Source organism: Trichechus manatus, unplaced genomic scaffold, assembly GCF_000243295.1.
Source record: "Trichechus manatus latirostris isolate Lorelei unplaced genomic scaffold, TriManLat1.0 scaffold00032, whole genome shotgun sequence".
Classification (NCBI taxonomy): Eukaryota; Metazoa; Chordata; class Mammalia; order Sirenia; family Trichechidae; genus Trichechus; species Trichechus manatus.
Window position 1 is genome coordinate 11,022,848 of NW_004443968.1, and position 12,034 is coordinate 11,034,881.

Consider the following 12,034-nt stretch of genomic DNA (forward strand, 5'->3'; position numbering starts at 1 on the left):
AACCCATTACCATTGAGTCGATTCCAACTCATAGTGACCCTATAGGACAGAGTAGAACTGCCTCATAGGGTTTCCAAGGAGCAGCTGGTGGATTCGAACTGCTAACCTTTTGGTTAGCAACTGAGCTCTTAATCACTATACCACCAGGGCTTTAAGGTACAGGTATTTTATAGATGAGGAAACTGAAGTTGCGAGAGCTTAATAACTTGTCCAAGGTCACATGGATAGTGGAGTAAGCGTTTGCATCCAGGTAGCCTGTTTGCAAAATCCATATACAATCTCTAGTCTCTGTGACTTTTGATGACATGGAAGAAAATGTAAATAATGTCATTTATGAATGCTCAACTGATAAAAATGAGTTTTTTTGTTTTGTTTTGTTTTTTAATTTGGTTGTTTTTGCTACATAGATATTGCTGGAATTTCTGTGCCTCAGAACCTGAGTGGATACTCTTTGTTGCCATTATCATCAGAAACATTTAAGAATGAACACAAATTCGAATACCTACATCCACCCTGGATCCTGAGTGAATTCCATGGATGTAATGTGAATGCTTCCACCTACATGCTTCGAACTAACCAATGGAAGTATATAGCGTACTCTGACGGTGTTTCAGTGTTGCCTCAGCTCTTTGGTAAATTTGTTGATACGTTTTTTCAAGTGTAATATTACATGCAATGAGCTGACCTACAAAGCCTTGCTCAAGAAATCCATTAATCATTAAATAAATGAATACTTGCTGCTTCCCAAGGTGAGACAGTCTACACAAGGTTGCCATTGTGAGGAGCAGCTTCTTTACAAGTCAGGATCGGAATTTCAGAGCAAGCGCCCTTAAGGCTTTTTATCTGGGTCTTGTGATGGAAACCACTATTTCTCTGATGAAAGTGTCTTGGAATACTCATGAGTATCTTTTCCAGTCAGCAGTCAAGATCCTGTCATTGTCCCTTGGTTTCAGCCGCTCCAGAGGATCAACACCTATTTTAGGGAGCCTGACTTCCTACACTTATGATTTAATCTTTTCCACAACCCTACAAGATTATACCATTATCCTCATGTTACAGAGAAGGATATTAGGGTGTCAGAGAGATTTGGGATTCCTGTGCAAGGTCTCACACCGAAAAAGTGGTAGAACTGGGATTTCAACCCAGGTCTGACTCAAAAACCCATGCCCCTTCCACACTATAAAAAATACCTACCAGCGTCACCGTCACTATTCTATGAATTAATTTTTAAACAGCATTATTGGATTTAGGGTTTTACTTATCGTTTGTTCCCATTTTGTACTTGGAATGAGTCCTAAAGCAATTATTAATATTAATTTCTTCCTAATTTCTTTCCCAGTTACAAATGTCAAAATTACTAACTCAGAATAATTCTTTAAGCATCAAACTGACTGACCCCCTTAGCTCTAAGAGCAGAAGTTCTTAGCTTCAAAAGGAAGTCCTTAAGTTTTAATCCTAATGAGTAATGGGCATCTCTTGCTCATTCATTGGCCATGTTCTACAAAAGGCAGATATGGCTATCAAAGTATCAGTGCGGGAGCTAGTCCTTTCTTCATTCTTTAGGGTTTATTCATTGGCTTCCTTACCCAAAGAGCTGACATCTGAAGTCACCTAGCAAAGCCACGAATGTCTTCAGAGGTTTTCTGGGTAATGTACTCAAATAGGCCCGTGGGAGGGTTTTCCTCAACATATGTTGTTCGTTTCTTCATTTCTTAAGTCATCTTTCATTTGCTTTTTTCCAATTAGATTGGCAACCTAATTACATTCTGTTTTCCCACATCATATATAAAAAGACTGTTTATGTATCTGAAATACAGTTACTTTCTTGCTGGTGGTGGTTGAGAGAAGTTTTATTCCCCCATGGCTATTTGTTCAAATGGACACTACTGATGAATGCAACTTTCAAATAATCCAAGGGCAAGATGCTGACATATAAGGACAACTAAGACTAAGTGAAGTTGCAAGAACGTATCTTAGCTAATGTCAAGAATTCTTATATCCAGAAAGTTTTAGGTTCTTGAAATGGGACAATATAAGCATTACTAAACTTTTCTTCTCTACACGTCAGAGTAGGCAAGACATTAAAAACAGAAAGAATTGGGTCTAAGTTAGTTAGGGTTTGACATTTCCTGCCATCTAAGAATGGATATGAAAAAAAGAATAGCAAGATGATGGTAGGAAGGAAAATAATCGTGGCATACGTTAGACAGGTATTAACATTTGGCATATTATTTTACCATTTCTATTGTCCTTCATTTACTACAATAAGAGAAACTAAAAATAAAAATAAGTTCTAATACAGTATCTGTCATAGAATGTTTTCAGAGAAACAGTCACAAAAAATGTTTTTTAGCAGATAACTATTTTGACAGGTATTTATTTTTTCTTTCAGATCTTTCCTCGGATCCAGATGAATTAACAAATATTGCTACAAAATTTCCAGAAATTACTTATTCTTTAGATCAGAAGCTCCATTCCATTATAAACTACCCTAAAGTTTCTGCTTCTGTCCACCAATACAATAAAGAACAGTTTATCGCCTGGAAACAAAGTATAGGGCAGAACTATTCAAATGTTATAGCAAACCTCAGGTGGCATCAGGACTGGCTGAAGGAACCAATGAAGTACGAAAATGCAATCAATCAGTGGCTTAAAAACCCACTAATCCAAGAGTTTGAACAAAAATAAGGAAATAATGTTCTACAGCTACTTATTAATATACTAAAAGATCATAATCAATGATATATTTTAAATATTATAGTTTAACATTACTGATTTTTAGTTACTTTTAAGGAATTTATTATACTTTAAAACAAAATATTATTTTTAAAACAAAATACCAATGATTGAAGAATTACATATTTTCAAAATAGCTACTATTAAAACGTCATTCTTACCAATTTCTAACAACTTCATGGAAATATTAAAAGGTTGGAAGCAAATACTATAATATAAAGCTATGCTCCTCTGAAGAATATAGAATATTTTAAGATTTATGGATTATCACCTATAAGCCATAGAATAGTTATTTCTGAGTATTTGATGGGACTTAGACAATTTGCTCAACCCTGGCTATGACTGACTTTATTACTATTTTTTTAAATAGGTAATATATGCACAAGGTACAAGCTTCAAAAAGGTACAGAAAAGTTAACACTGAGCATGAAGTCTCTCCCTCCTTTCCCACTCCCCCAGCCACCAAGTTCCCCTCCCCAAAGGCAAGTCTTGTAACTTTCTTATATATGCATTTACAAGCAAACATACAGTTTTTTCACACATAAATGGTACACATTAGACACACTGTTCTGCATTTTTTCCTACCTAACAGTATAGGTACCTAGAAGTGGAATTGCTGGGTCAAGAGGATATCTAGCAAAATTATGCTAAATACTGCCCAGTTACCTCTAAAGAAGTTATACCAGTTTATACTGCTACCATATGCATGCCTTCACATTCTTGCCCACGTGGTATATTATCAAAAATGTTTATCTTAGAAGGTTCTGGATAGAGGGGAGAAAAATGTAGAACAAAATTCAAATTCACAAAAAAAGACCAGACTTACTGGTCTGACAGAGACTCGAGGGACTCCCAAAACTATGGCCCCCGGACACCCTGCTAACTCAGAACTGAAGCCATTCCCGAAGTCCACCTTTCAGCCAAAGGTTAGACAGGCCTTTACAACAAACAATAACACACATGAGGAACATGCTTCTTAGTTCAATCAAGTATAGGAGCCCTAATGGGCAACACCTGCCCAAAAGCAATGAGGAGGAGGCAGGAAGGAACAGGAAAACTGGATGAATGGACCCTGGGAACCCAGGGTGGAAGGGGAAAGGGGCAGAGTGCTGACACATTGCGGGGATTGCAACCAATGTCACGAGATAATTTGTGTATAAATTTTTGGATGAGAAACTAATTTGCACTGTAAACCTTTGTATAAAACACAGTTTTAAGAAATGTTTGCCAACCTGATAAAAAAATTATTGTAATTTTTATTTTTCTTATGAGCAAGGTAAATCGTATTTTCATATATTTTAACAGCCACTGGAATTTCCTTTACCGTGACCTTTCCTGTTTCTTTTCTTTGCCCCTATTTTTCTGTTAAATTGTTGGTCTTTTTTTATTACATGCATGCTTTAGATATTAGCTCTTTGTAAGAGAAGCAAAGATGACACCTTGAGGACTAAGGTGCGCCTGACCCAAGCCATGGTATTTTCACTCGCCTCATATGCATGCAAAAGCTGGACAATGAATAAGGAAGACCAAAGAAGAACTGATACATTTGAATTATGGTGTTGTCAAAGAATATTAAATATACCATGGACTGCCAGAAGAATAAACAAGTCTCTCTTGGAATAAGTACAGCAAGGATGGCAAGACTTCGTCTCACATACTTTGGACATGTTACCAGGAGGGATCAGTCCCTGGAGAAGGACATCATGCTTGATAAAGTAGAGGGTCAGCGAAAAAGAGGAACACCCTCAGCGAGATGGACTGACACGGTGGCTGCAACAATAGGGCTCAAATATATCAACCATTGTGAAGACGGCGCAGGACGAGACTGTGTTTCGTTCTGTTGTACATAGGGTCGCTATGAGTCGGAACTGACTCAACAGTACCTAACAAGAGAAGCTGCAAATATTTTCCTCTTCAGTTCATCATTTTTATCATTTGTCTTTTGACTTTGTTCTTGTGGTTTCTGACATGCAGAAATTTGTATATTCATGTAGTCAAATTTATGAATTTTTTTGGCTTTTATGGCTTTGCTGTTTGTTATATTTAGAATGGTCTTCACCACTTGTTAGCTTCTTTTAGGGTTTTATTTTCTACCCTTAAATCTTTGATCCATCTGGTATGTATCATGTATTAGAGATCTAACTTTAGTTTGTTTTAAAAGATAGCTATACAGTTGACCTTTTATTGCATAAACTCTTTTTTTCTCATTGGTTTGAAATGTCATTTTATTATATAACACCTTTTATTGAGTAAATTATCTTTTCCCCCATTGATCTGAAGTATCATTATCATATAGCAGAGTTCTATTTACATTTGGGCCCTTTCTGAACATTGTATTTTTCACTGGACCAGTCTGTTCTACTTATTATAACTTCTAATGTGTGTCAATAGCTGGTAGGACTAGTCCCTTCTCATCAGTTTTCTTTTTCAGAAGTGTCCGGGCTATTGCTTACTTATTTTTTCCATACAAATTTAGAATCCATTTGTCTAGTTCCAAAAATGAATAATCCTGTCAGTCTTTTTATGAAATTAAATGTATAGCCTAAAGTAATGAGAATGGAATTCTTTCTTATGTTCAGTCATTCTAAACAAGGATATAATACGTTTTTCCCTTTTTCTAAGTTTCTTTTACATAGTCCCCAATAGTATTCTAAGTTTTCTTCATATAGATTTTTGACAAGTAGAGACCTTTAAAAAATACCACCTAGGCCCCATGCCCTAGTGGTGCATCAATTCAGCATTCAGCTGCTAACCAAAAGGTTGACAGTTGAAACACACACACTGGCTCTGCGGGAGAAAGACCAGGCAATCTGCTTCTATAAAGATAACAGCCAAGAAAACCCTATGGGGCAGTTCTGCTCTGTCACATGGAGTCAACATGAATTGGAATGGACTCACCGCACCCCACAACAACAAGGCCCCACCCCAAACCAACTGATTAGAACTAGGCCTGGAACCTAGACACTGTTTTGTTATTATTGTTATTTTGTTTGTTGAGCCCTACAGTTGATGATCCTAATGTGTAGCTAGAAGTTAGTTTATTCGTATTTGTTTTTTCATCTGTTGTTGCTAAGTGGATCTTTCTTCCATTATGTTTGTTTGGTTGTTTATATATGCAAACTCTGTATGTTTATTGTATACCAAACCACTTTATTGACTTTTCTTACTGTTTGTAATAATTTTTCCAATGATATATTTTCCAAGTAGAAACCTCATCTGCAAATAATAATTTGTCTAACTTAGTTATTTTTCAAACTGTCTTTGAAGTTTTTCTTCATGTGCCATTTCAGGGTGCCTTTATTTGGCTTACTGCTCTTCAGTAAACTTGAATGAACTTATCTTTATGTATGAATTTCTGAGAAATAAATTTCTGTGCATGGATATATTGTGAAGTAAAAACCTTAAGAGAACTATCTCAAAATTAGACCTCTAAATTATTAAGGTTAAAATTAAAATATATAAATCCATGTCCCAGCTCCTGATTAAAACTAAAGAACATAAAATTAACTAATGTGTGAGCCTGCATGTTAATTTTAGGAAAAAAATAAAGCAATAATAATCATTCTGAAAGTATAGATAGGCATGTGAAGGTAAATATAATCCACCTCGTTCTACTCAAACCCTTTATCATGTATTCATTGATAGTATTGACCAAGCATTCACAATGTTTGCGCACATTAGATATACAATAATAATTAGGTTAAAATTCAGTTTTCAGGACAATATCTAACTCAAAACGGTATCTAACAACCATGAAAACAGAAGATCAATAAAAACTTCCAAAACTAAGATTGTCCAATGCCAGAATCTGAGAGGAACTGACACGGTTTATAAATCAGATTGAGAAAAATTCGGGGGATTCACTTTTTACCACCTCCACTGCAACCACTCTTCAATCTACCATAATCTGTTGCTTAGAATTTTGCAATAATCTCCTAAGAGATACTCCTTGATTCTGTCCTTGGCTTTCTTCAGTCTATTCTCAGCCCAGCAGCCAGAGTGATTCTGTTAAAATACGTCAGAGCACATTACTCAAAACCCTCAGCTGGTCTCCCATGTCACTCTGTGAAAGCCAAAGTCATTATGATGGCCTACAGGGTCCTAGGTGATCCGGCTGTATGTTATTTCTCAGACCTCACGTCTTTCCACACTCCCCCGTTGTTCACTCTGCTCCAGCCACGCTGGCCTCCCTGTTGTTTTCCAGGCAGACCACGAATGCATCACCTCCAGGACTTTGTTAATTCTGTCTGCCTAAAATGGGCTCCTTCCCTCAGATTTACACATGGCTCACTTTCTTACTACTTCCTTCAGGTTGTTGCTCTGAAATGTCACCTTCTCACAAGAGCTTCCCTGCTTTACTCTTCTTCATAGAAATCATTACTATCCAACTTAGTATATGCTCTACATATTTAATTGGTTTATACTGTCTCCCACCTCAATACCCTCACCAAGATGAAAGCTCCATAGTGGCATGCGTTTTTGCCTTTTTTGTCCCCTAATGTATTCCAAGTGCCTGATACACAGGAGAAGCATAGTAAAATACTTGTTTAACTGACTTGCTGGAATTGTAGTTTTTCAGATATCACGTTGCGTTAGAAAACCAGCACATTAAGCCGTGGCAAGGCATGAGGTGGAGTAACCTTCTCAAATAGGGCCCACTAGAAACAGTAAATTCTAGCAAAATCCTGCAGAAGAAAGCTAACAAAGAACTGTATGTTTAATCTTTTTATATGATCAAGAACAGGGGTCATCAAACTTTTTCCGTAGAAGGCCAGATGTTAAATATTTAGGCTTGTGGGCCGTATGGCTTCATTTGCAACTACTCAATTCTGCCATTGTATCATGAAAGCAGCAACAGATAATACATAAGCAAATGAGCATGGCTATGTTCCTATAAAACTTACAAAAACACAGTGGGCTGGATGTGACCTGTGAGCCATTGTTTGCAGCTCCTGATTTAAGATGGTAGTTCCAAACCTTTGCTGAAAATTGGAATCACCTGGGGATGTTTAAAAACTACTAACGCCTGGCTCCCACCCTCAAGCATCAGAAAGTTTAAAAAGCTTACCAGGTGATTCTAATGTGTAGCAAAGTTTGGGAACTATTATTATGGAAACTTGTGTTCTGGTCCTTGGGCTAGAAGCATCCACATCACCTGGGAGCCTTATCAATATATTTTTATTAGCCTTTGAGGGGGAAAAAGGATTTTGTGTTTATTTTTTCTACTGTTTGGGGGTTTTGTATTTCAATAAACCCAATGGATCCTAATAAAAACAATTAGAATTGATAACATCTGGTAAGTGGTTGCATATATAAAAATGAATAGTTATCTGTAAGAATAATCACTAGGTCAAAATGGAAATTGGGAAAAATATTCCATATGCATTATGACATTCTATAAAATACTTTTAAATTTTAATGATGAATTAAACTAGATAAACTAAAATTCTATGAAGTATATAAAACAAGATATGAACATGGAAGGTAAGACAGCATGTTCTTAGATGCAGGGATCTAATATAAAAATGTCACTTCTCCAAAATTAATGTATAAATTTCATATGATTTTAATCCCAATAAGGTTTTTTTTTTTAAATTGGACAAAATTATCTTAAAGTTTTCATGGAAAAATGAATGTCTGAAAATAGCTAATAAAATTATGCAAAAGAATATTGAGGTGGAACTAAGTTTACTGGCTATTAAAACATACTATAAACCACTGAATCAAACCAAGGACTTAGCAATAAAGGCCATGAAACAAGAGAGAAACGTCTCAACACAAACTAGGTAGAAGAAGCCCAATGTAGAACACAGAGAAGAAGATCTAAACCTGTACCGGGACTATTCCCTGCTACACTGGTCATTCATGTCCGTGTGTGTTTGTGTCTATGTATTTCATTGGGTATAAGTACGCATAATAAATACTCATCTGCTGCTGGGAAAGAGGCAGAAATCTAGTCATGCCTGGGATCCTGTGTTGATACAAAACAAAGGTCTCCTGCCACAATCTGCAAATTATAAGGCAGAGTTCAGCTGCTATGGGGGGACCGAACAAGAATATAGAGAAAGTTCCACCCCTGAGGCTCAGGCACTCATGGCCTACATAACACAGAGGCTGGAGTAAGAGGATCAAGAAAACCACCCTGCCCCTACCAAGAGCAACAGCACCCTACTGCAAAGGGAGATGTAGATGCATGGAGAGGGATCCTCTCTGGCTAGTTGTGCAAGGCCTACTGAAAGTTAAGGGTGGAGCAGGAACACAGAGCAAACCCTTCAGCACTACAGGCTTCACACTAAACGTAAGATAGCAGCAGTCTGTAGGAATTGTACTATAATTTAGGTAACTTGGAAACCCTAAAGGGTTTTCTATAGGGTCACTATAAGTCAGAATCCACACAACAGCACCTAACAACAATATAGCACTAATGAAGCCCTGGTGGTACAGTGGTTAAGAGCTTGGCTGCTAACCAAAAGGGAGGCAGTTTGAATCTACTAGCTGCTCCTTGGAAACCATACCCTGACATACGGGGTCACTATGAGTCAGAACCGACTCCACAGCAATGGGCTGGGTTTTGGTATAGCTACAATAAAACCCAAACTTAGCTCAGCTACTGACTAGATTGACTAAATCCCCCTCCCTAATGGCCTAACTCCAGGATTTGCACATTTCATTATTTAATTTTGTCTTCTGGAGTCGATCTTTGAAATCTTCTCTTCAGTTCTTTTAGTTAATGAATTCTTTCTTTCGCTTTAGCTACTCTACGTTCAAGAGCTAGTCTCAGAGTCTCTTCTGACATTCGTTTTGGTATTTTTTTTTTTTAATTTTCTGTCTTTTTAATAACCTTTTGCTTTCTTCACGTATGATGTCTTTGATGTCAACCCACAAATCGTCTGGTCTTCGGTCATTAGTGTACAATGTATCAAATCTATTCTTGAGATGGTCTCTAAACTCAGGAGGAATATACTCAAGATCATACTATGGATCTTGTGGACTTGTTTTAATTTTTCTCAGCTTCATCTTGAATTTGCATATGAGCTTTGCGTTGATGATCTGCTACACATTTGGCCCCTGGCCTTGTTTTGACTGATGATATTGAGCTTCTCCATTGTCTCTTTCCACAGATGCAGTCGATCTGATTCCTGTGTATTCAATCGTCTCATATACTTTGGAGGAAGGGATCAGTCCCTGGAGAAGGACATCATGCTTGATAAAGTAGACAGTAGTCAGCGAAAAACAGGAAGACCCTCAACGAGATGGACTGACACAGTGGCTGCAACAATGGGCTGAAGCATAACAACGATTGTGAGGATGATGTAGGATCAGGCAGTACTTTGCTCTGTTGTACACAGGGTCGCTATGAGTTGGATCCAACTTGACAGCACCTAACCACAACAACAACACAAGTCAGAACCAACTCCAAGACACCTAACAACAACAGTGGCCTAACAGATACAGAGGTATGCTCATTTCTAGGAGTAAACACTGTTTACATCAGTCACTATTATTATTTTACATATAATGTCTGGCATTCAATCAAAACTTACAAGGCAAAAAGCAAGAGGGGAAACAAAACAAAACAAACAAATCAAAAAACATTGTCAAGAGATAAAAGCAGTAAATAGAACCAGACTGAGAGATGGCCCAGAAGTGGAAACCATCCAAAAGTGACTTTAAAATAACTATGATTAACATATTGAAGGATATGGTAGAAAATGTGGACAAGGTACATAAACCCAAATCCATTGCCATTGAGTCAGTTCCAACTCATAGCAACCCTATAGGACAGAGCAGAACTGCCCCAATAGGGTTTCCAAGGAGCAGCTGGTGGATTCAAGTCGCCGGCCTTTTGGTTAGCAGCTGGAGCTCTTAACCACTGAGCCACCAGTGCATAAACAGATGGGAAATTTCAGCAGAGAAATTGAAACTATAAAAAAGAATAAAATTGATAGGCTAGAAATGAAAAGCATGCTATCAGAGATGAAGAATTCCTTCAGTTGGCTTATCAGCAAACTGTATACAGCAGAAGAATGAATCAGCAAATTTGAATATCAGTCAATAGAAAGTTTTGAAAATACAATGTCTTAGTTATCTAGTGCTGCTATAACAGAAATACCTTAAGCGGATGGCTTTAACAAAGAGAAGTTTATTCCCTCAGAGTCTAGGAGGCTAGAGGTCCAGACTCAGGGTGCCAGCTCCAGGGGAAGGCTTTCTCTCTCTGTCGGTTCTATGGGAAGGTCCTTGTCATCAATCTTTCCCCATCTAGGAGCTTCTCAGTGCAGGAACCTGGGGTCCAAAGGACGTGCTCTGCTCCCAGCGCTGCTTTCTTGGTGGTATGAGGTCCCCATGTCTCTCTGCTCGCTTCTCTCTTTTCAATCTCAAAAGAGATTAATTTAAGGCACAACCTAATCTTGTAGATTGAGTCCTGCCTCATTAACATAACTGCTGCTAATCCTACCCCATTAACATCATAGAGGTAGGATTTACAACACATAGGAAAATCACATAAGATCACAAAATGGTGGACAATCAACAATACTGGGAATTGTTCTAGGGTAAAAACACCACAAAGTTTAGTAAAGTAAAAAGCAAGGTTTTATTTGGCATATGTTCAAAGAGGCAAAAATAGGAAATGGACAAGCATGCTGCCAGAGCCATGTCTGTCTGAGTCCAAGGACTATAACAGAAGAAGCAAAAGTGGGAAAATGGACAAGCATGCAGCTAGACCCATGTCTGTCCGAGTCCAAGGAATATTACAGAATAGGCAAGAATGGGAAAACGGACAAGCATGCTGCCACAGCCACGTCTGCCCAAGTCCAAGGAATGTTACAGAGTCTTCAGTATACATTAACATTACAAAATGGGCAAAACCATTGAAAGCTGCACCTTTTCACAGATTGGCAAGAAATTGCTAAATCACTGTGATTCTACATTTTGAATTGTCTTTCTTAATAATCACTGGTACAGGTTTCAGTAACGACAGTCAGGAGGGGGTCTTTACTGATCCAACAAATCTTCTATTCACTAAATGCTAACAGAAAAAGATAAGAGTGGAAAGTCTGTGGGTCTTTTGTGCTCTGTTTATGAGAAAGGTTCCCTAAAAGATGTTTTCCAAGATTGTCCTAGCTATTGTCTTTATACCTCAGGGCCCAATTGATGTGTCCCTATGAGTCCTTGTGGGTCCTTGTGAGTCCAGCTCCAGCTGGGTCACATTCTAGGAAAAGGAATAATGGCTCCAATATTATCTCCTAAATCTGAATCATGGCCTAGCCAAGCTGACATATTTTGGGGGGACACAATT

At 37.8% G+C, this 12,034-nt stretch overlaps 1 protein-coding gene across 1 annotated transcript in view; it reads left to right on the forward strand.

Moving 5' to 3' along the window:
• Positions 1–3,601, forward strand: part of ARSK (arylsulfatase family member K) — a 47,250-nt gene extending 43,649 nt beyond the window's left edge. Inside the window, exons 7-8 of the mRNA XM_004375064.2 lie at positions 408–632; positions 2,393–3,601. Of these exons, the coding sequence (XP_004375121.1) occupies positions 408–632; positions 2,393–2,688 (521 nt within the window). The 3' untranslated portion in view covers positions 2,689–3,601. The remainder of the gene's footprint in view (positions 1–407; positions 633–2,392) is intronic.
• The last annotated feature ends 8,433 nt before the right edge of the window (positions 3,602–12,034 follow it).